The sequence below is a fragment of the Vipera berus genome, assembly GCF_964194415.1.
Source record: "Vipera berus genome assembly, chromosome: 2".
Taxonomy (NCBI): Eukaryota; Metazoa; Chordata; class Lepidosauria; order Squamata; family Viperidae; genus Vipera; species Vipera berus.
The window spans coordinates 244,942,603-244,970,485 of NC_138203.1; the positions used below are offsets into that span (position 1 = coordinate 244,942,603).

General features: G+C 37.7%; 1 protein-coding gene across 1 annotated transcript in view; it reads right to left on the reverse strand.

Annotated features, from left to right (window-relative positions):
* The window catches only part of ITPR1 (inositol 1,4,5-trisphosphate receptor type 1), a 201,613-nt gene that overhangs the window by 11,616 nt on the left and 162,114 nt on the right, over positions 1-27,883 (reverse strand). Inside the window, exons 48-55 of the mRNA XM_081318646.1 lie at positions 27,353-27,475; positions 25,371-25,546; positions 24,940-25,104; positions 20,302-20,497; positions 18,890-18,994; positions 17,539-17,675; positions 9,133-9,298; positions 7,403-7,563 (exon numbers count right to left, since the gene is read on the reverse strand). Coding sequence (XP_081174772.1) covers positions 7,403-7,563; positions 9,133-9,298; positions 17,539-17,675; positions 18,890-18,994; positions 20,302-20,497; positions 24,940-25,104; positions 25,371-25,546; positions 27,353-27,475 — 1,229 coding nt within the window. The remainder of the gene's footprint in view (positions 1-7,402; positions 7,564-9,132; positions 9,299-17,538; positions 17,676-18,889; positions 18,995-20,301; positions 20,498-24,939; positions 25,105-25,370; positions 25,547-27,352; positions 27,476-27,883) is intronic.

Consider the following 27,883-nt stretch of genomic DNA (forward strand, 5'->3'; position numbering starts at 1 on the left):
GCAAAATCCTCTCGACGAGATGGGCAGCACACCAGCCAAATAAGTAAGTATTACTAAATCTTAAACAATTCTAAATCCTTTCTTAAATGTCTAATTTAATTGTTTAATAATTATGTTTAATGAATAATGTTTTATGAAAGAAATTGTTTTTCTAGTATTTTGTTTCTGGAGTGAATAGTACAAAACACGAATAGTGTCCAAAACAATTACATGGCAGATTAACAAAATTTCCAGTTCCTATGGTATTCTGATTAACTCTCTCTCTCTCTCACACACACACACACACACTCACACTCACAAACACACATTAGGGGAATCTGCAGAGTAGAATTCTTTGGACTTAAGGAAGAATTAATTCCTAAACTTTAAAAAACACTTCATACAAGGACTTTGTAGCAGTTCAAAAGCAGTTCCAGATCTATCTGGTCAACTAAGCTGGAATAAGACCGTGGTTGTTATAAACTGCAATACTTGAACTTCTGTACAATCTGTTTTCCTACTGGGGGAAACTCTTGACTCTTTTCGCTTTCCTGTTCCTGGCCTAAGCAATTTTGTTCAAGGCACAAAAAGCAGCCTGGTGATTTGCATGCTGGCTGGTCCTTTGCCAAAGGGAAGGGAGAATCAAACAGAAGTCTTCAATTTCACCCTGCTCACTTTGGCTAAGCTACAGCGTGTGGGAGAAGAGTCCTACAAATAGCCAAAACAGCCTGCATCAGTTGCAATGGAACCCCTGTAGCTTATTTACACTGTTTATAAGCTACCTTCCCTTTTCCCATACACTACAGCAACTTGTAAATAAAGTTATAAATACTTATAACTTAGGTATAACTTTTACCTATAACTTAGATAAAAATAAGTTACAAAAGTGCTGCTGCCCTTCTGATCAGCTCACAGTGATCTCAACAAATTCCTTGTGTTTCCTTGTAAAGATAACTGTAAATTCTTCTATACTGTTTTGCAGGTTTGAGGAAATAAAATTGGTGGTGGCAAAGAAGTGCCATAAGGCAGGGAATCCTAGAAATGTTAAGGTAAAGGTAAAGGTTCCCCCGCACATGCGTGCTAGTCGTTTCCGACTCTAGGGGCCGGTGCTCATCTCCGTTTCAAAGCCGAAGAGCCAGCACTTGTCCGAGGACGTCTCCATGGTCATGTGGCCGGCATGACTAGACGTCAAAGGCGCACGGAACGCTGTTACCTTCCCACCATAGTGGTCCCTATTTTTCTACTTGCATTTTTTACGTCCTTTCAAACTGCTAGGTTGGCAGAAGCTGGGACGAGTAACAGGCGCTCACTCTGTTAAGGTAGGCAATTAATGTTTAGCTGGCTAAATCACTACCCAGAAGAAAGGATTAAAATGAATTTTCCTGAAACCACAGGAAAATACAAAGGCATGTTATAAGAGAAATAAAACTGATTAAACATATAGATCAGAAAAAAGAATGAGCCGATAGGAGGACCACTTAAATTTTACAGCAGTCAGATCTGCACTTTTCAGCCTGAAAGTTTTTCATGTAAATCATTTGTAGAAATTACTAATAATTCTATCTCAGCATCTGAGGGCTTCCAATCCTTGTTTCATTAATTTTTATGGCAACCACGGGAACCTGATAACTAGCCTACCTACCAAACCAGCAAGAAACAGTCCTTGAAGTAAGAAAGATCCATATTTGTGGCCAGTTACAATTAAAAAAAAACAAATTGATTTTACACATATGATCATGCAAGCGGTTAGCTTTGTAGACCATGCCATTTTTATCTTTGATCAATGAAGCGATGATACAACAGGTTGACACAAAACATCAGTTTGCCATGGCAAATGTAGATAACAACTATACCTCTAGAGGGCAGACAATACTAGATACATGCAGAATGGATTTGTTCTATCCTGCAGCAGCATAGTGTGGCACACCCATTTTTTTAAAGACAATTGTTACAGCTATAAAATTAACTGGAAACATTAAATGCATATTAAACCCCTGTGTATCTTGTCTTTCTATGAAAATGTCCATAATAGATTTTTTTTAAAAAAATCCAGAAAGAGTATTTCTGCACTATACCAATAAAAGAAAAAAAAGGTGCCTGTAGTCTTAAGCCTTGTAACATTTTTTTTCACTTGCACAATGTCCCATTGTTTAATGTCACTTTCCTTTTGAAATGTTTGCAGTCCTTATGCAGTCCTGAAATTCGTGAATGAACTTTATGAACGATGGAAGGAAGGTGGGGTTGCAACTGATCTTCTTAGATCTGTGGTGGCGAACCTATGGCATGCGTGCCACAGGTGGCACGCAGAGCCCTCTCTGTGGGCACGCGCACCGTTGCCCCAGTACTAGGCCTTCAGCTGGGTTTTATAAAACCTTTTCACTTTAGGCCTCTGCCACTGTAAGGAAAAAAAAGATTCAATCAATCAATTTCAACTTCTCGCAGGGAAAAAAAAAGATCTCGCAAAGTTGGAATGGATTGATTGAACTTTTTAGTCCCACCGAGTCTACCGTTAGCACCACAGCCACGCCCACCCAATGGGCCACGCCCACCCAGCACCCAACGATATATAAGTGGGTTTTGGGTTGCAGTTTGGGCACTCGGTCTCTAAAAGATTCGCTATCACTGTCTTAGATGATTGCAGATTAGGATGTGGTTGTGCTAGCAATGAGTGCTTGACAGCACTGCCCTGATGCCAATCTGATACCCTGAGAAACAGGGTATGAATGGATGATGTAACAGGACCTTGGCCATGATGGAGAGTGAGCAGGGATGAGGAGGTGTTTTTGGGAAATTAAGAGCAGATAAGAATAAGATAGATTGTTGTAGTAATGGGCAATGGGAGATACTGGGAGAATCGGGGTGGGCTGCTCAATGGGGACCCAAACCCAAATCTCTTATAGGTCCCATGTTCCAGTTCCCTGCCTCTGTCTCCAGTTCCCAGTTATTAAATTTTGAGCAGCTCTGTACTCCAGCTGGTGCTTTTAAATACCAGGTTGGTCTTCATTAAAGTTAATCTCACCTGGGATCTAATCCCAGATGACAGAGCTGACCTGGCATGCATGACTGAGACCAGGCAAAGCACGAGGAGGCATTTCCCTCTCTGAAATGGTACTCAGAGGGTTTCTGGTTTGGCACCAGCCATGACACACCCAGCTATAATGCTGATGGAGTTGCTATTGTTTTCTGGGAGACTCTGAGGGTTCATTCAGTTTGAGAATCTGGTATTTTCAATACCCTTTCAATACCCTGATAGCCAAAACAAGTCAAGCACAGTTACTGGTGATGTAGTTCCTGAGATAACCAGCAAAGCCTTTTTTTTACTGATATATGGACCTATAGCTTCTTTACATGGAATACAAGGGACCTTGGAGTCCTAGTGGACGATCACTTAACTTTGAGCCAGCAATGTGTAGCAGCAACCAAAATAACTAATACAATCTTGGGTTGTATAAACAGAGGCATAGAATCAAGATCACGCAAAGTATTAGTACCGCTTTATAAAGCCCTAGTAAGACCACACCTCGAATACTGCTGTCAGTTTTGGTCACCATATCACAAAAAAGAAGTTGAGAGTTTGGAAAAAATTCAGAGAAGAGCAACTAAGATGATCCAAGGCCTGGCCTGGAGATCAAAACATATGAAGAATGGCTGCAGAACTTGGGTTTGGCTAGTCTAAAGAAAAGGAGAAATAGGGGAGACATGATAGCAGTATTCCAGTATCTATGGGACTGCCACAAGAAAAAAGGAGTCAGGTTGTTCACCAGAGCACCAGAGGGAAGAACGAGAAACAATGGTTGGAAACTGATCAAAGAGAGAAGCAACCTGGAATTAAGGAGAAACTTCCTGACAGTGAGGACAATCAACCAGTGGAACAGCTTACCCCCAGAAATTGTGGGCATTCCATCACTGGACATTTTCAAGAAGAGACTGGACAATCACCTGTCTGAGATGGTATAGGTTCTCCTGCTTGAGCAGGGGGCTGGACTAGAAAACCTCCAAGGCCCCTTCCAGCTCTATTCTATTCAAAACAAGTCTTGTTGAACATGTAGTAGCTATTTTTTTAAAAAGCATTTTCTTCCATAAAAAGTTCTGGTAACAATTGCTTGTTTGACATTTTCACATGCACTTAGAAAACAGGCCATCTTTCTCTTAAAAAATCCTGCTAGATTGCTGTGTGAATGGTTACTAAATTTTTAAAAAGCCACGATGTTTTCTGTATCAAAAAATCCTTAATATGTGGTATCACATGTTTACAAAACTTTTGTCAGTTATATGCCATTACAAACACAACATGCAATTATTTTTACAGGCAAATCCTTTGACTTAAATACAAAATTACATTCTAAAAACTTTCTAGCCCTGTGAGAACAAGATAAGGTGACAAGCTTTCCTAACCCATTAATCTACTGTCAGACGATTACTCACAACACTTTTTAAAAGAAGCTATTATCTAGGGAATACTCAGAAGTAGGACACAAGCTTAAAAGAATTCAAAGCAGAATGGACTACATAATGAGAGATTTTAAGGGGATTTATCTTCAAAAACCATTTAATATATGCTGTATAATGCATCCTCCAAGGGCAACTGCATGTATTTTATAATAAATGGAGGCAAACATTCAGCGGAAATTTTCACCCAGATAGGCTTGTGATGAGGTAGAAGGCATGAGAAAAATTAAACATGTTCCTGGCCTGTCAGTACTTTATGCTAATCAGGAAGCTGAATTCAGGATTAAATGAGCATTTGGCAAAACAAAGGCATTCTGCCTCTAAAGGTGTTTATAAAAGATTCTTTAAAGATGAATCCTTAAATTGACATACAGAAATATAAAGAAACAGGAAAGATGTCCCGTTTGCTGTTAAAGAGAGTCTAAAAGCAAAAACTAGAAGTCTTATTTAGCTCAGTTCGTTTGATTCCCACAGATACATTTTTTAGAAGTTTAATAACCTCAAAGATGAAGATAATGGCAGCACCATTATGTGATCATTGTACTTTAGATCTGTTTCAAGAATCTTTTAACCAGTTTAGTATGAAATCATAGCTTTTATTGAATTAATTTAATCTTGCCATGATCAATTTGGTGATTAGAATAACCAAAATATAATTACAGTTAAAACAGAGGTCATATTCACAATGAATTAATTTTAATTGGAAAATGCAACATTCTTTTAGGAATTATTTTTTTAATAGTTTAAGTTTTCAAGGGTGGCATTTGGGATCTATACACATTCAAATGCTACTCAATATTTGAAGTAGGTCTAACAGCCAGATGAAAATACTATATTATCCATCCAACAGAGCCTCTTGATGCGGGTGAAGAAGGAGAGTGCAAAAGTGGGCTTGAAACTCAACATTAAGAAAATCAAGATCATGTCATCCGGCCCTCTCAATTCCTGGCAAATAGATGGGGAAGAAATGGAGGTAGTGACAGATTTTATTTTCCTGGGCTCCAAGATCACCGCAGATGGGGACTGCAGCCAAGAAATTAAAAGATGCTTGCTCCTGGGGAAAGAAAGCCATGGTAAATCTAGACAACATACTAAAAAGCAGAGACATCACCCTGCCAACAAAAGTGTGTATATATAGTCAAGGCCATGGTTTTACCAGTTGCAATGTATGGCTGTGAAAGTTGGACCATAAGAAAGGCTGAGCTCCAAAGAATTGAGGCCTTTGAACTATGGTGCTGGAGAAGACTCCTGCGAGTCCTTTGGACTACAAGGCGATCAAACCGGTCAGTCCTAGGGGAGATCAACCCTGACTGCTCTTTAGAAGGCCAGATCCTGAAGCTAAAACTCAAATACTTTGGCCACCTAATGAGAAGGAAGGATTCACTGGAGAAGAGCCTAATGCTGGGAAAGATTGAGGGCAATAGAAGAAGGGGACAACAGAGAATGAGGTGGCTGGATGGAGTCACTGAAGCAGTAGGCGTGAGCTTAAATGGACTACAGAAGATAGTAGAGGGCAGGAAGGCCTGGAGGAACGTTGTCCATGGGGTCGCAATGGGTCGGACACGACTTTGCAACTAACAACAACAACAAAATCTGAGATGCTGATTTAACCCAGAATCACCTGCTTTAATACAATCTAATTCTAACTTTAGATAGATAGGGAATTATAGGCTGGAGGTATTGGTCAGTATTTTCTTTGTTTTGGGGGGGGTGTCACAAAAGAATGGAATTTTGATTATGACGTGCAAGAAAAGATATTGTAGGATCCAATCTGGATCAGTCATTGGGACTCTAGGTTTTGTCTTCCGAACTGTCAGATTTTACTGCTAGAAAACTCTGGTCCTGGTGACCGACCCAGATTGGATCCTACAACAATATCCTGACATGTATATTCTCCTTCGTTCGTTCGTAAGAAAAGACATGACAGAAGGCTGAGAGTAAGCTTCATTCAGAAAATATGACTTAGGAGCCTTCAACTAACTACTCTCTTCCAACTCTCAACTTTTAATTGAGGATCCACAATTGGGATCCACAATTTCAGATCTTTGGAGTCCAAGGGCTTTGGCTGCTGCTGTTAAATGCCAAGTCTGCTCATAATAAAACATAATAAAATTATTTGTATTCCCAATTAAGTTGCACATGAGAGAGAACACTTGGATTAGGTTATGAAAACTCAATGGAAGAGAAGGGGATGTTTTCATCTCCAAATTCTGCCCACCTAGTAGTAGTGCTAGGTGACTTCTACCCGGCTTCTTTCCTTCTGCAAGAGGAAGCAGCCTACAGTGAGTTCACAACCACCATGCCAACTATGGACCTGATCCAACATATTGAGTGCCCAAAGAATATGGGTGGCCACACATTGAGTTTGTAAAAATGTCAGACATTGACAAGACATTAAAAGGTAAAGGTAAAGGTTCCCCCGCACATGCGTGCTAGTCGTTTCCAACTCTAGGGGCCGGTGCTCATCTCCGTTTCAAAGCCGAAGAGCCAGCGCTTGTCTAAGGACGTCTCCGTGGTCATGTGGCCGGCATGACTAGACGCCAAAGGCACACGGAACGCTGTTACCTTCCCACCGGAGTGGTCCCTATTTTTCTACTTGCATTTTTTACGTGCTTTCGAACTGCTAGGTTGGCAGAAGCTGGGACGAGTAACAGGCGCTCACTCTGCTACGCGGCACTCGGGATTTGACCCACCAAACTGCCGACCTTCTGATCGACAAGCTCAGCGTCCTAACCCACTGAGCCACCAAGGATTCACCACCAAGACATTATTTTGTGACAATTTTGTGAAAACAAATTATACTTGTTCTGAAGAACGCTTTTCTACAGGAAAAAAAAAATAAAGACGTATGGATCAATGCTCATTACAGATCTTTTAAAATCTTCATAGAATGTGAATTCAGACTTTCTGGCATTGGAAGAATTAAAAGAAGTATGAACAAGCCATATTTCACACAGAGTACGGCAAAACTCACCTTTATCATTTCTGCTACATAACTCTCAGGCCCTGTATATTCTGTAGAGTCTTTTACTTTTACCAACACAATGAAGAATAAATAGTGCCACATATTGTGCTCCTCTTTAATGTGTTCCTCAAAAGTCACTGTCTTGTTATCAAACTTGTCTCTTTCCAAACCTAATGAGGAAAATGAAACACAACCTCTGAACACAATTGGAGGAAGAATATTCGACCACATACAGCATATGCTTTCATATAGCGCATTGACTGGTTAACTGGAGGACTGGATTCCACTGAAGTTTTTTTTAAAGACAATCCAACAATCTAAAACTGTTCAAAACAGCTTTCTTTAAGGATCAGAAGGCACTACATGATTTTACTGTATTTTAACAGGTAAGACTACCTATGGATCAGACATGTCAAACTCACGACGTCATGTGACATCTCGAGACGTATCAGGACTGTTTTGCCATTGCCGGCAATAGGGTAGGCGTGGATTCCGGATGACGGATCCGGCTGGCGGGCCGGCAGTTTGATACCCCTGCTATAGATTGTAGACTTTTTTTCCCCTGATAAGATTCAAATGAATATTGCTTGGCCCTTAAATATCTTCATTATAAACATTATGAACCACCACATTTTATTTATTTGTTAGCTTGTTTGCTCAATTTCAAGGGCTGCCAATCTCAGCCAATGACTCTGGATGGTTTACAGTTCATAAAACTTCACTTTCTGGGATACATACAATTGTATAGAAAATGAAGACTTATGATATGCAGAGACTTTCTACCAATAGCTGAGGATTAATTATTTCTGTTTTGGGTATTTATAAGTGTGTGAAGATTAAGGACAAACAAACATAAGAAGAGCCCTGGATCAGATAATTAGTGCAGTAATCAATAAAATGCATTTGGAAAGTCAGGGGTTAGATGGTGATAGTAACTTTTCAAAATGACCTTCAGGTTTTGACATGATAAGAGAAGGAGAAAAGCTTTTTTTCCTCCAAGTTACATTTTATTTACTTTTTAAAAATGTGTATCTTTCCCTATTTTTATTTAAAGCTAAACAGCTCCAATTGCTCCAATTCTTCCTCATAAGGCTAGGGTTCGAAAAAGATTAATGACAGATTTGCTCTTTAACTTTTTGGTTCTATAAAATCCACAGTACTCCAGTTCCCACCTTATATTTGTATAAGGCATTGTTACATTGGCAGTTCTATTTCTGAGTCCCTTCCTAGCTTTTCAATGCATGGAATCTGTCTTTTTTTTTTACAGCAGCTAGTCTCTGGCTTCACATTTTCATTATGTTCTCCACCATAATTCTATTTCCTGTTCAGTCTCTACCAGGTCAGATCTAAAGTATAGGTACAGTCTGAGTTGTTTACATAGCTGCCATGTTGTTCAGTCCTAACTACAATATTTTTTTATGTAATTTATAAAACAATTATATCAGCACCAAATTTTTAGGGGATCTTACCTCGAACATCTCTCTAATGTTAGAACTGCCCGTGTATTCCTATTTTTTTTTTAAATCTCAGCCAATCCATGAGAACCCTACCCTCTTACCCTATGCAACTAAAGTCAGTAGCCTTCAGAAAGGACTCTGTCAAAGCCTTAACATTAACAAGCCGCCCTACAAACATTCATAAATGTTGATTCAATCACAAAAATGTGTGCATTTCTTTTGAGGAATGGAGACATTCCTATATTTGCCTAGAACTGAACTCTTGCTGATTCTGACACTTACCACAAATAAAACATGTTGTTTTCAAAACTTCTTCTTTCTTCTGTTTTTCACTTCTTAGATCAGCAAAGGTATCAATAATGACTCCAAAAATCAGATTAAGGACAATAATGATCACCATGAAGAAGAAGAGGAGGTCATATATCACTCTTGCAGCAAAGAGAGGTTCCTAAAATGCAGATAGTTTTCCAATTGTAAGTGTAAAATATTAAAGAAAACAAAGCTACAAAGAAGACTATTACTTGATCAGTGAACATTATAGATGCCTTTGTTTGATACAATGAATTGTTGATGACATACCTCTGGAGAATAAATAATCAGGATGAATGCCAATTATGACTAATCTTTTAAGTCACCTGTTTTAAAACACATATCTACAAAGGATTCATTGGTTCCAGGCAGCGCTGGGGTCCCCACCTGCCTCCTTGCTCACAGCTCGGCGGATGCCTTAGTGGAAGCCTGGGAAAAGGCAGCCACGGAGGCACTTGACCGAGTTGTACCCTTGCGGCCCCTGACCCGGTGCAGATCCCAGTGGGCTCCATGGTTTTCCGTGGAGCTCCGGGAGATGAAGCGTCGGAGACGGGGCCTAGAGAGCTGTTGGAGATCCAGCCGGTCTGAATCCGACCGATTGCGACTAAGATCCTGTACTAGGTCTTATCTCGCGGCAATGAGGGTGGCGAGGTCTAACTACTTCGCTACCCTCATCGCGTCCGCAGATAACCGCCCGGCCGCCCTGTTTAGGGTAACCCGCTCCCTCCTTAATCAGGAGGTGAGAGAGGAACCCTTGCAGGGTCGTGCCGAGGAGTTTAGCCAACATCTGTCGGACAAAATCGCTCGGATTCGGACTGGTTTGGACTCCGACTGGGCAGAGTCTGACGATCAGGACATGGGTGGTCTTGTCAATGTTATCTGGGAGGAGTTCGATCCTGTGACTCCGGAGGAAGTGGACAGGATTATGGGGAAGCTGAGCTCCACCACGTGTTTATTGGACCCATGTCCTTCCTGGCTGGTTTACGCAGCTCGGGAGGGGACACGAGGCTGGCTCCAGGTGGTGATATCTGCATCTTTGAGTGAGGGTAGTTTCCCCGCCGTCTTGAAGGAGGCAGTGGTGAGACCTCTCTTCAAGAAGCCTGCCTTGAACCCAGCTGTGTTAAACAACTTTCATCCGGTCTCCAACCTTCGCTTTCTTGCGAAGGTTGTTGAGAGCGTGGTGGCGCATCAGCTCCCTCTGGTCCTGGATGAAGCTGATTATCTAGACCCATACCAATCGGGTTTCAGGCCCGGGTACAGCACAGAGACGGCATTGGTCGCTCTGGTGAATGATCTCTGGAGGGCTCGGGACAGGGGATATTCCTCTGTCCTAGTCCTATTAGACCTCTCAGTGGCTTTTGATACCATCGACCATGGTATCCTGCTGCGGCGTCTCAGGGGATTGGGAGTGGGAGGCACAGTTCTTCAGCGGTTCTCCTCCTATCTCCTGGGACGTTCGCAGTCGGTGTTGGCAGGGGGGCAGAGATCGGCCTCGAGGCCTCTCGTTTGCAGAGTTCCTCAGGGGTCGGTTCTCTCGCCTCTCCTGTTCAACATCTACATGAAGCCGCTGGGTGAGATCATTCGTTGTTTTGGAGTTGGGTATCATCGGTATGCTGATGATACCCAGCTTTTTATTTCAACCCCAAACCACCCCAGTGATGCCCTCGAAATGATGTCCCGTTGCCTGGAGGCGGTTCGGGTCTGGATGGGGAGGAACAGGCTTCGGCTCAACCCTGACAAGACTGAGTGGCTGTACGTACCGGCATCTCGGGAAACTCAGAGTATTCCATCTCTTTCTATGGGGGGTGAGTTATTACCCCCCGTAGATAGGGCCCGCAACTTGGGAGTCCTCCTAGACTCACAGCTTTCTTTAGAAGATCATATAGTAACTGTGACTAGGGGGGCCTTCGCCCAGGTTCGCCTGGTGCACCAGTTGCGGCCCTATCTAGGCCGGGATGCCTTGCGTACGGTCACTCATGCGCTCGTGACCTCTCGGTTAGACTACTGCAACGCTCTCTACATGGGGCTGCCCTTGAGGACCACTCGGAGGCTCCAACTGGTGCAGAATGCAGCCGCGAGAGTCGTGTTGGGAGTCTCCCGATACTCCCATGTTACACCTTTGCTCCGTGAACTGCATTGGCTCCCAGTTGTCTTCCGGGTGAGATTCAAGGTGCTGGTAATGACCTTTAAAGCCCTACATGGCATGGGTCCGGAGTACCTTAGGGAGCACCTGCGGCCGGCATCAACCTCCCTCCACCCAGTGCGCTCCCACAGAGAGGGCCTCCTCAGGGTGCCACCGGTCAGAGAATGCCGACTGGTGACCCCCAGGGGGAGGGCCTTCTCTGTGGGTGCGCCGGATTTGTGGAACCGTTTACCGGTTGAGCTCCGGATGGCTCCCGACCTCCGCTCCTTCCGACGTGATCTAAAGACCTATTTGTTTGAACAAGCCGGCCTGGTCTGATGGGTTTGGGTTTTTATTATTGCTTTTAATGTATTGTAATTTACTGTTGTATTGCATAGGGCATTATGTTTAATCTTTTCTTAATTTTTGTATCTTTGTATTTTAGTATTTATTGCCCTGTTCACTGCCCTGAGTCCTTCGGGAGAAGGGCGGTATACAAATTAAATTATTATTATTATTATTATTATTATTATTATTATTATTATTATTATTATTATTATTATTATTATTATTATTATTTATTAGGGATTTCCTGACGCCATCCTTCCCTATTTTAAAAACATATATTTGCTTAACTAGGTCTTTGTTATATTCCAACAGAATAATACAACTTGGGTACACAACTTGGACATTTAAAACAGGTCTTAAAAATTTCACCTGCACTACATTATTGTTAGCATATGTGATCCAAATTACAGTCCCATAAAACTTTTCAAGATGCAGGAGTATAGGAATTAATGGCAAAAACTAAAGTATCAATTTTGGGAATTAACTACAGGTATATATTTCAATTCCCTAAACATATGAATAACTCATATTTAAGTAAATAAAGAATAGCTTTTTCAAAAGCTAGATTATTTGTGTTGCTATCAAATATGGTATAAGGGAGATTTTGTTTTAAAAAAAACTCATCTCTCAAAGATTTTGTCCCTGTAATGCTACTGATATTGTAATGGTGGATACTATTTAATTGTATTGTGAATTTTATAAGTGTCTTCAGCAGGAAATTATCTGGCCTATTTTAAAATCCAAACCAGGAAGAAATATTGGTATGTAAAAAAAATATTTGCAGATAAAAATCCTAAAATTATAGCAGCACAACCAGATTTTTTAAATATGTTGATAAAAAACAAGGCTTGTAGTAACAAATCAATGAGTTGGGATTTTAAGTCTATTATATATTTATTAAACATTTTATTTGTAAAAATGTATATCTATTGCCAAGTTTAAATTATATTTCTAACTTGCTTTGGGGCCCTTTGATGTAAATTAAATTGACTGATATATAAATGCCACATATAGGTTGTTCTTTTCTGCTAAATCATTTCTATTTTATAGGTTTTATTTTCTATTTTTTGTTTCCTATTTCTATGTGCAATACATACCAAACTATGCTACATTATACTTGTGGATTATAAAACAGAAAGTAAGACATGGGTGTATGATGTTGTTGTTGTTGTTAGTTGCAAAGTCGTGTCAGACCCATCACGACCCCATGGACAACGTTCCTCCAGGCCTTCCTGTCCTCTACCATCTTCTGGAGGGGTGTCTGATATGCTTAATGGTTTAATACAAAATATATCAAAGTACAGTATGTAGAAATATATAAGAAATGACTGTGATGATGTTATAGGTGTACTGGGTGGGGAATTGAGTGTATGTAAACTCTGAATGCAAATAATGCTGTGTTGTTGGCTGAGAATCCAAATAATCTGCAGTGAATCCTAGGTAGACTGTATTATGCAACAAGGATAAAAATAATGCATCAAAAATAATGCATCCCTTATTTCAATATGAAAAACAGAATAAATGTTATAATATACACAAATGATGTAAAACTAGAGCAACTGAAGGAACTTGCTTATTTTGGTAGAATGTTTATAAAGATAGGGAAGTGTATATATATATATATCTGAAGACACACAAATGAGATAGTATGTCCTCTGTTGCAAGGAATGAATCTTGAAACATATGAAAGTGGGTGTACATAAGAGCATACTTTGATATTCTTTGTTCAATGGAAGTGAAAGTATATCAGAAGAAATATAGAAATAACTGAATGCAGTGGAAATGGCATATTTAAACAATGTATGTAGTAAAACAGGAAGAAAAAAGTCAAGAATGAAAAGCTTAAATGAATACAGATTACTTTTGAATAAAGACTGAACTACTAGTATATTTTTTATTTTTTTATTTTAATTCCATTTATATCCCGCCCTTCTCTGAAGACTCAGGGCGGCTTACAAGCTTACAAGCTCATTGTAATATATACAATGAGGCGGTTTGGATGTTTAGAGGGGATGAGTGAATTAAAAAACAATTATAGGAAGGAACACTGAATGGATCAAAAGGAAAGAAAAGCCTGAGAAAGTTGGGGTTGGATGGAAGGCAGGTCAAAAAGCAATGGATGGAAACTAACCAAAGAGAGAAGCAACCTAGAACTAAGGAGAAATTTTCTGACAGTTAGAAGAATTAATCAGTGGAACAACCTGCCTCCAGAAGTTGTGGGTGATCCAACACTGGATGTTTTAAAGAAGGGATTGGAGAACTATTTATCTGAAATGTTTTAAGTTTTCCTGCTTGAGTAGGGGGGTTGAACTAGAAGACCTCCAAGGTCCCTTCCAACTCTGTTATTCTGAATTGATCAGATCTTCAGAAAGAGACAGATAAGAACAAATTACAGTGTGAAATAATGTATGGACATACAAACAAGTATGGTTTTCAAGGGTTGAAATATATGAAGAAATAATAGCAAAAAGTATTGGTGCAAATTATATTCAGCTATATTCCTTTCATTTTTTTCTCTCTCATTTCATGCCTTTACTTGGTTTGACATTGCTTATCGCTTTTCTTTGTTGCATATAACATTGTTGCATTTAATACCCTAAACTCAATAGGCACTGATGTATGTAATAGATACCACAATTCTATCCTTACTGCTTACATTCCTGATTTCTTAAGACCATCTAAACCTGAGTATAGCCGACTGAGTGTCTTAAATTTTAAGAAAAGGGATATTAATAAATCAGAGATATGATAAATAGAATCCAATAACAGGAGGAACTAATAGGAAATGGAGCTCAAGATGAATCGGAGATCCTAGAAAAGAAGATACCAAGTCACAATATCAGTTAGGAAGAAAATGGAAGACACCAGAAGGCAATATGGCTGCACAAAAGCTTAGCAAATTCTGAAAGCAGAAATCAACAAATACACGTGCTACAAAGAAGAGCAAGTCATCAAGCTAGAGCACAAACAGCTAAGAATTGTAGTGATGATGTGAAACTCAGGTGAAGCTTGGCAAAGAATGCTAAGAACAACAAAAAAGGTTTATTTAGATATGATTAAAATAAAAGATAGAAGAATCATTGTATTAGCTGCCCAGTGAAGAAAGAAAAAGTAAGATTCATGAAGCAGTAGTAAAGGAAAAGAATGAAAGGGCAGGATTGAAATGTCAAACTGACAGAAATATAAGTCAGGGACTCTGGTTTGAATCTCCAAGGCCAAATGAATAGCCTTTAGTTTATCAATGGAATTTGCTGATAGTCTGTCGAAACCTTGATGTAGTAACTTTGAGAAATCCTAGAGAATGGGTGAAATGCCAGATGACTGAAGAAAAGCAAAACTGTTTCTATCTCCAAAAGAGAAAGAAAGGAAGATCCAGAGAGCTACAAATCAGTCAGTCTGGCATGAATATGTAGGAAGATTCTAAAATGATCAACTTATAAGCAACTTGCAAATAATATAGTAATGATTACAAATTAAGCATATTTTTTTCCAGACTATCATAATACCAGTTTTGATTAAGTAACTTCTTTTGCAGATTAGTGGAAGATTACATTTTGCTTTCATCAAAGTATCTGACCAACTAACCATAAATTTCAATTAGCAACATAGATTAAATGAACAATGAATGGCATGACAATTAATTGGACACACAGCTGGTTCAAAAAACATGCTTCATCAAACTGGAGTGAGATACTGAAGAGTGCCTTTCGAAGGGCCTGTAGTCACAAATGTTTTTATTACTGTGTTTGACGAAGAGGTGGAACAGTTTTTTTAAATCTTAGATGACAAAAGATGAGTTCAGGCTATCTTAAATGCTGAGAGAAAGGAGTTAAAATGAAAACATAAAATGTAACAGAGATAAATGCAAAATTTTCTTTTTTAGGAAACACAAATCAAAATAGGGGATTCCTCTGTATATGTCAGGTGCACACTATGCTTAGCAATATATGGGAATTCACAGGGCTAAAAAACGTGGCTTGGATTATGAGCAATAAACCAGTCTAGGATCAGGTTTCATACACTCTCAGCTATGTTAAAAATGTAGACTGTTTCCTTTTAAATTTTACAAACGGAGGAAAAAAAGAAGGAAGTTGATAGAATGGATATAAGTAGGAAAAGGTTAACTGGGAATGTATAAAGGTAAAGGTAAAGGTAAAGGTTCCCCCGCACATGCGTGCTAGTCGTTTCCGACTCTAGGGGCCGGTGCTCATCTCCGTTTCAAAGCCGAAGAGCCAGCGCTTGTCCGAGGACGTCTCCGTGGTCATGTGGCCGGCATGACTAGCACGGAACACTGTTACCTTCAAACCGTAGTGGTCCCTATTTGTCTACTTGCAATTTTTACGTGCTTTCGAACTGCTAGGTTGACAGAAGCTGGGACGAGTAACAGGTGCTCACTCTGCTACGCGGCATATACCGGTAAATATGTAATAGTTACTTTCTTATGTACCACATGCAATGTTACCAATATGGAATATTCAGACAAAGATGTATGTCAAAGATGATACACTACGTTCAATGTTTTTAAACTTTTGTACTTAATAAAATGTTTATTTAAAAAAAGGGGGATTCCTGGTTGACAATGCTATGTCATCAAATGTGGAACAAAGGGCAAATTCAATATTAGGGTGCATCAACTACAGTATAGTTCTTAAATCACAAAAATAGATTCATTTTATCCTTTGTTATTCATTTTTTCAACTTGCTAACTATAGTGCAGTTAAGAAGGATTTAGATAAATTGGACTAGGTGATTAGCACAAAGAAAGTGATAGGAGACTTGAAAGTAGGTTCTGTGAAGAGAGTTTGAAGGAACTGGAAAGATATAGCCTTGAGAAATTAAAACAGGATGAAATTACACTTTAGAGGCCCTGAAAGAAACCTGCACAGAAGTATGACAAAATATGTTTTCGATTGCCCTAGAGTGCAGGACGTGGAATAACAGAAGGCAGTTTCTTACGTAATATTTTTTTTAAAAAAGCATGACAAGCTTGAACATAATCAGTTCCCCATTGTGAACTGATAGATTCTTCTTCACTGGATGGAGTCAGGTGGAGGCTAGACTGTCAAGAGTGAAAATTTGGCAGCTATGTGCTTCTTTCTTTCCATCTTGCCATTAGAGTAAGGGGGAAGGGAGATGATGCTTTCTAATGGGTCTCAGTTAGAGCAACAAACTGTCTGGAAACCTTTCAAGGACATTCTAGCAGGTGGGAAGAAGATAACAGACAGTTCTCACAAAAAAAAGAATATCTTTACATGAGCTATATGGACATCTGGGGTGGGAGGGGGGCAGGTTAGCTGGGAATGTCATTGTTATAAGCTAGGGTTAGATGCCTTGGAATTTTAGAGTTAGGGTTTTGTTTTTTTTGCTTGTATTAAATAAACCAGTAAGTTTTTCAGAAATGAAAGTAATCCTGGACTTTATTAGGATATTTAAGTTGGAGGTTGACATAGACAGCCAGTAATATTTTAATTTGGATTCCTGAACTTAATAGGAGCTTTGACAGAATGATTATTGCCAACTTTATTATTCTACAATTAAAGTAGTGTTGGAAACAGTTTTATAGCATTCATGCCATAGTTGATGAAAACCTATTCATGGTCAAAAATATGTTTACAGGTAGTAAAAGAAATGGATATTTGGGGTAGTTCTTGGCCTGGTAATATGATGTAATTACTGCAACATTAGTAAATTCTGTATTAGAGCAACTGTAACTATTTTTAAAATATCAACGTTGACCATTCCTTACTAGCAAAGTATTTACACATTTAGCTGGCATCATAGTATACTCATACTTTGCCCAATATTAATGCTCTATAAAATATCACATTTTTATAATAATTTATCTTCAATACTTCATCACCACCACATACATACATGTACTACTCCTTTCACATGTAATGTTAATTTACCTCCTTGGATGGTTTCCTGAGTACATCTCCTACTCCACCCCCGCTTCTCAGCCCATGACTAAGTACAGTAACAATGCACATCAGCAATGTCTCACATGTATGTTCTTTATCCTCTTCAGATTCTTCAGAAGATAGCTCTATTAAATAAAAGAAGTTTGGGACATGGCCATGAGAAAGTGGAAGCCTAAAGATCTCTTCCATATTTTGTACAAACATTTTAAAGCCAAATAAGGACCATTCGTTGCTTCTTTTCCTTTCTCCTATAGTTTGAGAGCCTATTTGCAGAGCTTTGTGATTCCTTAGGTTACTCAGGATTTTTATGTGAAATTTTTAAAAATCCTATAAATTGGAAACTTGTCTTACTCTCATCCTAAAGGTGATGCATTACATCTGAGATGTCTTTACAAGAAACAATATAAGCACATTTTAATGCAAGGATATGAAGAAACATTAGACTATCTCTAATTTTAAGTCAGAAGCAAGCATGTCATTGATGTTTAGTAGCAAGATTCTTTTATAATTCTGGAACCTTGTAAGTAGCCACTAATTTCAACCAAATTAATTTACACATACATAATTTGTTTACTGAACATTTTTATGATGCACACTTTTATTTATTTCGTCTACTGAAAACTTTGAACATCTTTCTGCCCCCCTCCCCATTCTCCAATGCCCACTCTTGTTCTTCCTTATCCCTTTATGACAAACTCTGGAGCCCACCTAAGGCTATCCACTGGAAGATAGGAAGAGGCAATGTCATTTTGTCTTCCTGAATTCAGAAACCCAGACAACTGCTACCAATTTTCCAGCAAAAATACTCATGCACTTAACACTACATCTGGACAATAATTCTAGTCGAATAAAGAATCCTGAATGTTATTTCTACCAATGGTTTACAACATTTACAACATACTGTATGAGTTCATATGCAAACTCCTAGCTTTTCAACACAATGAGTAATTTTACTGCCCCCTCATTCCCCCCCCAAAAATAAGAAACAACAAAAAGTGCGAGATCAGAGGAAGGATTGTACGAAATGGTTGATATAACTCTGCTCTGGGAAAGGACTGTTCAGGGTAACATGTAAATAATGTTGATTTGTTGCCTTTAACAACAGCAACAAATATTAGGCTGGTAACAATAGGGAACATAGCAATGTGTGTTCAGTATTCTAGTCTTTTTATGATTACAGCATGGTGTCCTTGTACTTCATGTTTCAAACATGCTACTGTTATAGTGTTTGAGAGGGTTGATATATAGAAATCCACAATGAATAAGCACCCAATTATATTAGAAGCATTCAAAAATAACTGCACACTAGTGTGTGAAAAAACAAATGGAATATACTTGCCTGTAGAAGGAATAACAGAAGAACAATTCTCACCATCCTCTATTTTGCACACATTAGAATATAAGAACTCTCTAGTCATTGGCTCTCTAATTTCATTATGCTGATCTACAGTTGGGTGAAACAAGACATCCTAAATACTTTTAAATAATGCTGAAATTGTTATGTAACTAACATATCTAAAAACAAACATTGTTGTTACTCATTATAATGCTTACTAATTTTAAAATATGCACTATTTCTGTTGAAAAAGCACCAAGAACAATTTAGAGCATTAGTTATAATGACATAAACATGCTGCCAACATTGCTTAAATTTATAGAGTTTAACAATAAGAAATTCCTGATAATTGATTATGTAAAAAGCTATATTGCTTGCCTAAATTCAGTGAACAGATAGTATTTTTATGCATGTGTTGAAAAATCAGACTGTGTAGTGATTTCATTTTCCACCCACCAAATATTCCACAAAAACAATGTGGGAGGTAGGCTACTTTTGTTTGAACACTTGTGATAACATAAGGTGGCCAATGCTAATTCCCAATGCATATGCATTTACTGACAAGTATATAGTCCTCTTCGGGTTGGGTTTGAAAATAGCTAGAAGGCAAGTGGTCCTATCTCCCACTCTCACCTTTTCATATTTGACTGGGGTATGTGAAGGAATACTATACTTATGTTTGCTTAAATAGACATTTAGCCCTCTGGGTAATCTTGTTAGGATTCCAGATTTCATAAAGAGCTGCTTTCATCTCCGAGTAAATGTGAATACAAGTCATCTCCAGGCTTTCAGACTGAGTCCAGAGAAGTTGGAGAGAGAGCAAGGGATGGGGGAGGGCGGTCAGTGCATGCATTATATGTTGTACCCATTGTATGTGCATTAAGGTTTTGATTATTGTCACTTGTGAACTTCAACATATGGATTCATATTAATTCATACATGGAAGATATTCCAGAAATTATATCCATAAACAGAGGTTGCTTTTTATGATATGGGGAAGGGCACATAAATATGACTAATACTGTATCTTCTTGTAAAATGTGATATTTGGGAGCCAAATAATTTACAGGGGGAAAAAGGACTTTTTCATTACATTTCTCACCATATATCATCCAAATCACATTATTATTTCAACATACATTGGGTATTGAATCAGACTGTACAAGCTACCTGTACATTTATTTTCAGTTATATTTCTTAACACATACATTTCTACATGTGATCCTGATTTGCTTTGCAATCTCATTAGTTAAGTTTTCCAAATACTAAGAAGTCAAGTTATAAGCATAAATAAACCAAAGTACAACTGGTTTTAGCAAGAAATTGCCTGTGGGCTGGAGAGGGATTAGCATTCACAAGATAAATCCCCTATTATTATTTTTTTGCCATTTGTTTGTCAAGCATTGAGTACAAACCTGGCAATAATGTCTCATTAGGCAGCTTCTCTACTTCCAAGATAAAGTCATCCTTGAAGAACAGGTATCCTACTATTGAGAACAGGTAAACCAAAATAAGAGCAAGAACAGCGGTCAAGATGATGGAACGTCCATTGCGAGTGACACTTTTAATGACATTCAGCAAGGTCTCCTCCCTGTACACCAAGTCAAAAAGCTGGAAAAGGACAGTTCAAAAAGTTTATTCAATGAGTTAACAATCAATGGGGTAATGGCCTATGACTTACATTATCTTTACATAAACAATTGAACAACACGCTTTTTAAATAAAATCGTAATACCTACTTTTTTTTTTAGAAAAGACAGCACAATCTTTTGTCACATTTTTACTAAAAAAACCAAATAGAAGGCTACACCTTTTAAGGCGATTGCTTCAGAATACAAGACACAAGTAAGAGTCTTAAGTTCCAGGAAGGCAGATCCTGGCTGAATGTTAGGAAAAGTTTCCTAACAGCTAAGAGCTGTGTGAAAGAAAGTAGAACCAATTATCTAGGGAAATGACGACCTTCCTGGATAGGATATGATTAAGCAGAGCCTGGATAAGGATTTAGTGGAGATACTTTGGTTTGGATTCCTGCACTGATGGCCTTAACAGCTCCTTCCACTCTATGATTCTATGTAAACAAACAAATCCCCAGCAACATTATTATACCAAATAAACTGAAAGAATAAAACTGATTTGCTCTCAGCTGTCAGCATTCCTTAATTCCTATTCTAGAAACTTAGATATTGTATGTTAAAAGCAAAAGAGTAATGCACTGCTAACATTATCATCATCATTATTATTACAACAACAACAAAATAATAATAATAATAATAATAATAATAATAATAATAATAATAATAATAATAATAATAATAATAATAATAATAATAATAAAGTTGGAAGGGACCTTGGAGGTCATCTAGTCCAACCCCCTGTTCAGGCAGGAAACCCTATACCACTTCAGACAAATGGCTGTCCAGTCTCTTCTTAAAAACGTCCAGTGTTGGAGCATTCACAACTTCTGGCGGCAGGTTGTTCCACTGATTAATTGTTCTGTCAGGAAAATTCTCCTTAATGTCTAGCTATAATGTCTCTGATTAATTTTTCTTCCTAAACCCTCTTCCATTTTTACTCTCCCTTTTTATCATCATCTGGGTTTATTCTTAAATTTTAAATACTCTTTAGGGGGAAAGGAATATTCACATCAAACTGGACAGCTTTTCTTGAAGTCTTAAGCACTTCCTTCCAGCTGATAAAGCAAAAAGTTAAACACCTTCAGGTTAAGTGTGCCTCTCCACACTGTATAGAGTAGACCCAATTGTTTGGTTTTCTTGGCAATAGTATGGAAGTAATTTCCTACCGCCTTCTGTGATGCTTTTGTATCTTTACTTTAGATGTGTGGTTTTTTAAATCTTGCTTTATTATTTTTACAAATGACTCAAGGCAGAGTGCATACCTAATACTTCCTCCTCCTTCTATTTTCTTCACAACAACCCTGTGAGGTGAATTGGACTGAAAGAGAGTAACTAGCCCAAATTCACTCATAGTCTCCTGATTTCTGGCCTGGAGCCTTCACCACTAGTTAAGTGCTTCCCAGTCTACTCTAAAGTTTTGTTTCTCCTTGTACTGCCTTTCCTTGATTGGAGACTGGTTAGTGTTTAAACCCAGAAAGATCAGCCAGATAAAACCAGCTGCTGGATGTGGGCCACTTTAAATCCACCAAATCACGGGAAACTCAGAATTTCCTAATGTATTTCTTTTGGTAGCTAATGACTAGCTCTATTATGAACTAAGCATCATTTTCTCCATAATTTCTCTGACTTGAAATGGAAAGAAAAATTCAAAGATCTAGTGGATACAGAACAGGGAACTGTTTTCAGTACACGCACAAATATTCTTTACATCAAGACCTTAATCTTGCTGAAACTTATTTTAACTGCTATGAAACTGTTAGTCAAATCTCAGGGCAGATCTAAACTTTTCCCAGAGTGTGTCTCTGCAGTTTGATCATTCTCACCATGGCTTCTTGCAAACAACTATGTAATTATGTGTAGATTCCCTATCTAAAACTTAATGAACACCTCTTTTGGACTTGATTTTAAATGTGTTTTGGAAGGGAAAAGGGCAGCTAATTTCCAATCAGTGTTGTGTCATGGGTAAAACTGATTTCCCAGGAATCAGTAGGTTAAGACACAGCTTCATTGGCATGTACACAACAATTCAAGACAAAGCTCTAAAAAGATCAGATGCTTTCCCTCAAAACAATTGCTAATTAATTGGACGATCTGTTACCAAACTGAACTGGCAGGCAGTTTAGTCATTACATGTATCATTTTAAAATGTGTAATTTCTCCTTTTAATTAATTAGTTTCACAGACATCAATTTTATTCGGGTTAATATACATAAAGGTAAAGGTAAAGGTTCCCCCGCACATGCGTGCTAGTCGTTTCCGACTCTAGGGGCCGGTGCTCATCTCCGTTTCAAAGCCGAAGAGCCAGCGCTTGTCCGAGGACGTCTCCGTGGTCATGTGGCCGGCATGACTAGACGCCAAAGGCGCACGGAACGCTGTTACCTTCCCACCGTAGTGGTCCCTATTTTTCTACTTGCATTTTTATGTGCTTTCGAACTGCTAGGTTGGCAGAAGCTGGGACGAGTAACAGGCGCTCACTCTGTTACGCGGCACTCGGGATTCGACCCGCCAAACTGCCGACCTTCTGATCGACAAGCTCAGCATCCTAACCCACTGAGCCACCGCGTCCCTTCTAATATACATACATACATACATATATACATACATGTGTGTATGTGTGTGTGTATCTCTATCTATCTATCTATCTATCTATCTATCTATCTATCTATCTATCTATCTATCTATCTATCTATCTATCTATCTATCTAGAGGCACTCAGGGTTTTAAAAGGTACCTTCAAAGCAGAAATGAGGATGTAAAGACCACTTTGGGAGTCCTTTTTTCCTCTTTGGAAAGAAACACACTATAGCATTTTACAGTGAAATTTACCAAGTGGCTTAGCAGATGCAGAACTGGTTAAAAATTTCTTTTAGATTCCATCCAGACCAGACAATTCTTTTAAAACAAAGTGTGTTGCCACAGATTTTTATATATATATATCATTCGGGTTTTTCCCCATATACATACATATATATACATACATACATATATATATATATATATATATATATATATATATATATATATATATATATATATATATATATATATATATATATATATATATATATATATATATATATATATATATATATATATATATATATATATATACATATACATACATATATATATATATAATTTCTTAGGTTGCAGATCTAAAAGAATGCTTTTGATACATAAATGAATAGATATAAATGTATTTAGCATCATTATAAGTATGTCTTTCAAATCAGAGAATCACACTGATGCGACAATAATGATACAAATCTTATCTCAAATCACCATACTGCAGGATGAAAATTGGAAGCTCCTTGAAAGATATGGGCCATAATCTGCAACACTGGTTCAGAGCGGATTGATCAATGGAAGTTTTTCAACTTCCTAGTCAACTCTAGGGAGAAAGAGACTGGCACAAGTCACCCAGCCAGCTTCCTCACACGGGAGGATTAGAATCTGAGACATCCCGATCATGGTCTACTCTAGGACTTTAACCACTATATTACATTTGCTCTCAGTGTTTGTGAGCATGTGTGTGTGTATATGTGTGTGCATGTGTCTGTATAGTTACTATACATATTATACAGGCAGTCCTCGACTTACGACAGTTGGGATTATATTTCCATTGCTAAGCAAGATAATTGTTAAGTGAGTTGAACCTAATTTTTATGACCTTTTTTGCTACAGTTGTTAAACAAATCTGTGTTTATTAAGTTAATCTGTCTTTCCCTGTCAACTCTGCTTCTCAAAAGCCAATTGGGAAGGTGGCAAATGGCGGCCACATGACTCCAGGATGCGGCAAACATCGTAAACACACGCAGGTTGTCAAGCTACCGAATTCTGATCATTTGATTGTGGGGATGTCACAACAGTCTTAAGTGCAAGAACTGTTTGCAAGTCACTATTTTTAGTGCCACGGTAGCTTAGAATGGTCTCCAAACCAATGCCTGCAAGTTGTGAAATATCTGTAGTGTATACTGATTGAATAGTTGACTGTTTGATTGATTATGGGCCATTAAGTCAGTATCGACTCTCAGTAACCACATAGGTTTTATCTATAGCAATCTGTCCCTGAACTTGGTTCTGGAGGTATTCCAATGATTGTGTATCTACTGTAGTTATACTACTATATAGTATAGTACAGGGAGGTTGGCAGGCACACTATGCAGAGTTGACATGGTCATATCATAGATCTGAGTGAGGCTGGAATTTTTAATTATTTCTTTAGATATTGTAGGGTGATATTTTAAGCATCAGCTACAGTTTTTATAATTCCTTTCTCAATGTCACAGAAAGATTTGCTGTAATTTTTCAAGAATGACAATCAGACCACCACAGAGGTCTCTAGTTATATATGTTTGTCATGTAATACTACGGACATTAGGATCAAAAAACATTAAGTTCATAGACAGAAACACTTACCAATAAACTGTAGAAAAATTCATGAACAAAGAGCCCCATTGCACAAATTAAAAGATATAGTAGATGATAAAGAAATTCTACATCCATGATCATAGCTCTATATCCTCTAGTAAATGTTCCACAATTACCAACAAAACTCATCAGAAATATAATTTTGTTACAAACCTGCAGAGCAAAAACAGGTAGAAGATTAATGCATGGCTAAAATGCTAATTCTCCATTTAATATAAGACAAGTTTAAAAATTGTATACATGAGATATATCTGCAATACTGTTACCAGAGAATTTTCTTTTAAATATTTCCTTTTAAGTGTAACATAGCTAGTATTCTAGGGCACAACCTTATTTTTTTAAAAAAATCCTAGTTCGGTAAGTAGACATTTTTTCATTAAAATATCAACAAATACCAGAAAAATATATTTTACACTTACATTGAAAGCCCCCAGAAGAAACAATGTGGGCTGTAAACCTACAGAAAAAATTAATCGCAATATTGTAGAAGCTATTAAAGCCCTAATGCCATGGGGCTTAGGTAAAGCGATAACAATGGCAAGCGATATCAGCATGGCTGTCCAGAGTAAGCCTGACAAATGGGGCTCCAGTGTACCTGGCAAAAGAAAACATCCAGAGTTCATTATTATTTATTCTCCCCTCATGTGGCTCCACAGAGCCCTTGCCATTATTAACAACAATTTAAAACAATGCAGCAGGCCACAATATCCTCACACCTAAACCACCAATTAGCAGCAGAGTAAAATACAGAAAAGCTGCCCAACAGATTCCAGGAAATGTACAACAGGTCAGTCTTTTTCCAAACAAATGAAACAAGGTTTATCAATTCAGTGATTAACGTATCATTTTTTTTCTGAAAACAGACTTAGAGAGAAACTGGTCCAGCGTGGCAGTTACTTGCAGGAAATAAATATTTTCAAGATTGCCCAGAGAAATGCTATTTTCTGATTTCTTCATTCAGCTTTGCTCACTAACCTACTAGTGTCTACATGCTGTAAAGAACAGTCCCCTTCACTGGACAGGAATTAATTAGTCTGCACTCAAATAAAAGAAGGTGCCAACGACACCATCTTCTAGTTTTAGTCTTTAAGAATCATAAAACCTATATCCGCTTGGGTCTAGTACCAAATATTAATAATCTGATATTAATAATCTGATATTAACATGCTACTCTACTCCTTAGGAGAGGCATCAGTTCCTAGTCAAATGAACTGACATGCCACTAAGGAATTCTGGTCATTGTGGTTGGTCACAGGGATGAAAATTCAGTTTTAGTTTTGAGATGTTCTGCTTCCTGAAGCGACAGGAAATTTAAAACTAAGATAAAATATGACAGGCCTTAATTTGATCTTTGCACATTTCAGTGTGAACTTGACCATGATAAATAGAGTGTAACCATTGTTTTAGTCCAAATATTTCTGCAAAATTTTCAGCATAGTTCTTAATTCATCAAGATATAATAATGTACTTTAATGTGTTTATTTTAAAACAAAATTATGCAAAAATATTATAAGTATTGCTATAATGCACATATATTTTAAGTATGTATTCAAACATATTTAAATATATCTTTTAAAAAATTGAATAAGGGACTGGATGGACATATCACATAGACTACAAAGTAAGATTTGTGAATTGATTTTGAAATGTCTTAATGGCAAATGTTATTTCTCTGGTATGTCCAATTATAACTGATTGTTCATTCAGGTTCATCCAATAATTCATATCTTCCAATCTTCTTCATAGCAAACACTTAAGAGTATAATGATTTTTGGTGGTATTGATTAGCATAAACGATAATTTAATAGGTGATTTGGCAAAGTAATATTCATTATTCCCTGATGGTCAGAATTTTATTTTCTGTTTTGGAATATATAATCCAAAAGAATTTAGAGAGAATTTGGAGGGCACATCCAGATAAAACTAGCAGTAATATGAAAAGGGACATCACTGATTTTAATTATACTGGTTCTCACTCAACTTCTTTGACATCTAAAAATGTTTAGCTGTTGTCATGCCTTCTTTAAGGGATGTGTATTAATTATTCTCTGTTTGCGTATTTGCACATATTTGTAAATAAGACAGACATCAGAAAAGTTCAATTTCCAAAACCAGAATAAAATACTTTACGACCTGTGGACTTCAACTCAGCTCAACTCAACTCAGCTCAACTCAAGTCTGGAGGTTGAACTCCACAGGTTGTAAAAGGGCCATAGCTGCCCACCACTGAATTAGACTCTCAATACTTTTTCTTTAGGTTTCTCATCACTTAGGAAATGTTGAATTGCTTAGCATCGCCATCACTAAAACTGCTACCAAAATTATACTATTCATTTACTTCTCCTTCTGCCCCAATCTCTGTGGTGTAACTATTAAATTCAGATATTTGAAATATTGGTACCTCCTTTGATTCCTTTAAATGGATAGAAAAATGCTACCAGTAGATTCATAAGGACTGCAAGGTTGAATGAAATACTGCTCCAGAAGGACATGTTGCGAGAACACCAATATAAGATATGTTGAGCTGCAAAAATCAGGAAAAAAATGTTTGATGGATTCAAAGGTATCTTTTAACAAGGAATAAATTTTAGAAACAAATATATATTGTCACTTTTCCTAGAATGACACACTATAACCACAAGAGTAATCTTTATTATTTGATTTAATTCTCTTTAACTACTCTTGGCAAAGTTCAAAAGTACATGTGAAGGGTTTTGTTTAAAAAAAGAAAACATGAACTAGCTTTTATATAACAATTTAAGCTTGTAAATACCACGAGAACAGAAATCATGGATTTAAAATACCCATGTACAAGTCTATAATACTGAAACTTTAATTTCAGATTGAAATTGAATGTTGCAGGATATAATTTAACCTTAAATATTTGATTTTTGATTTTATTTCATCAAATCACATTACACAAACTTTCCAG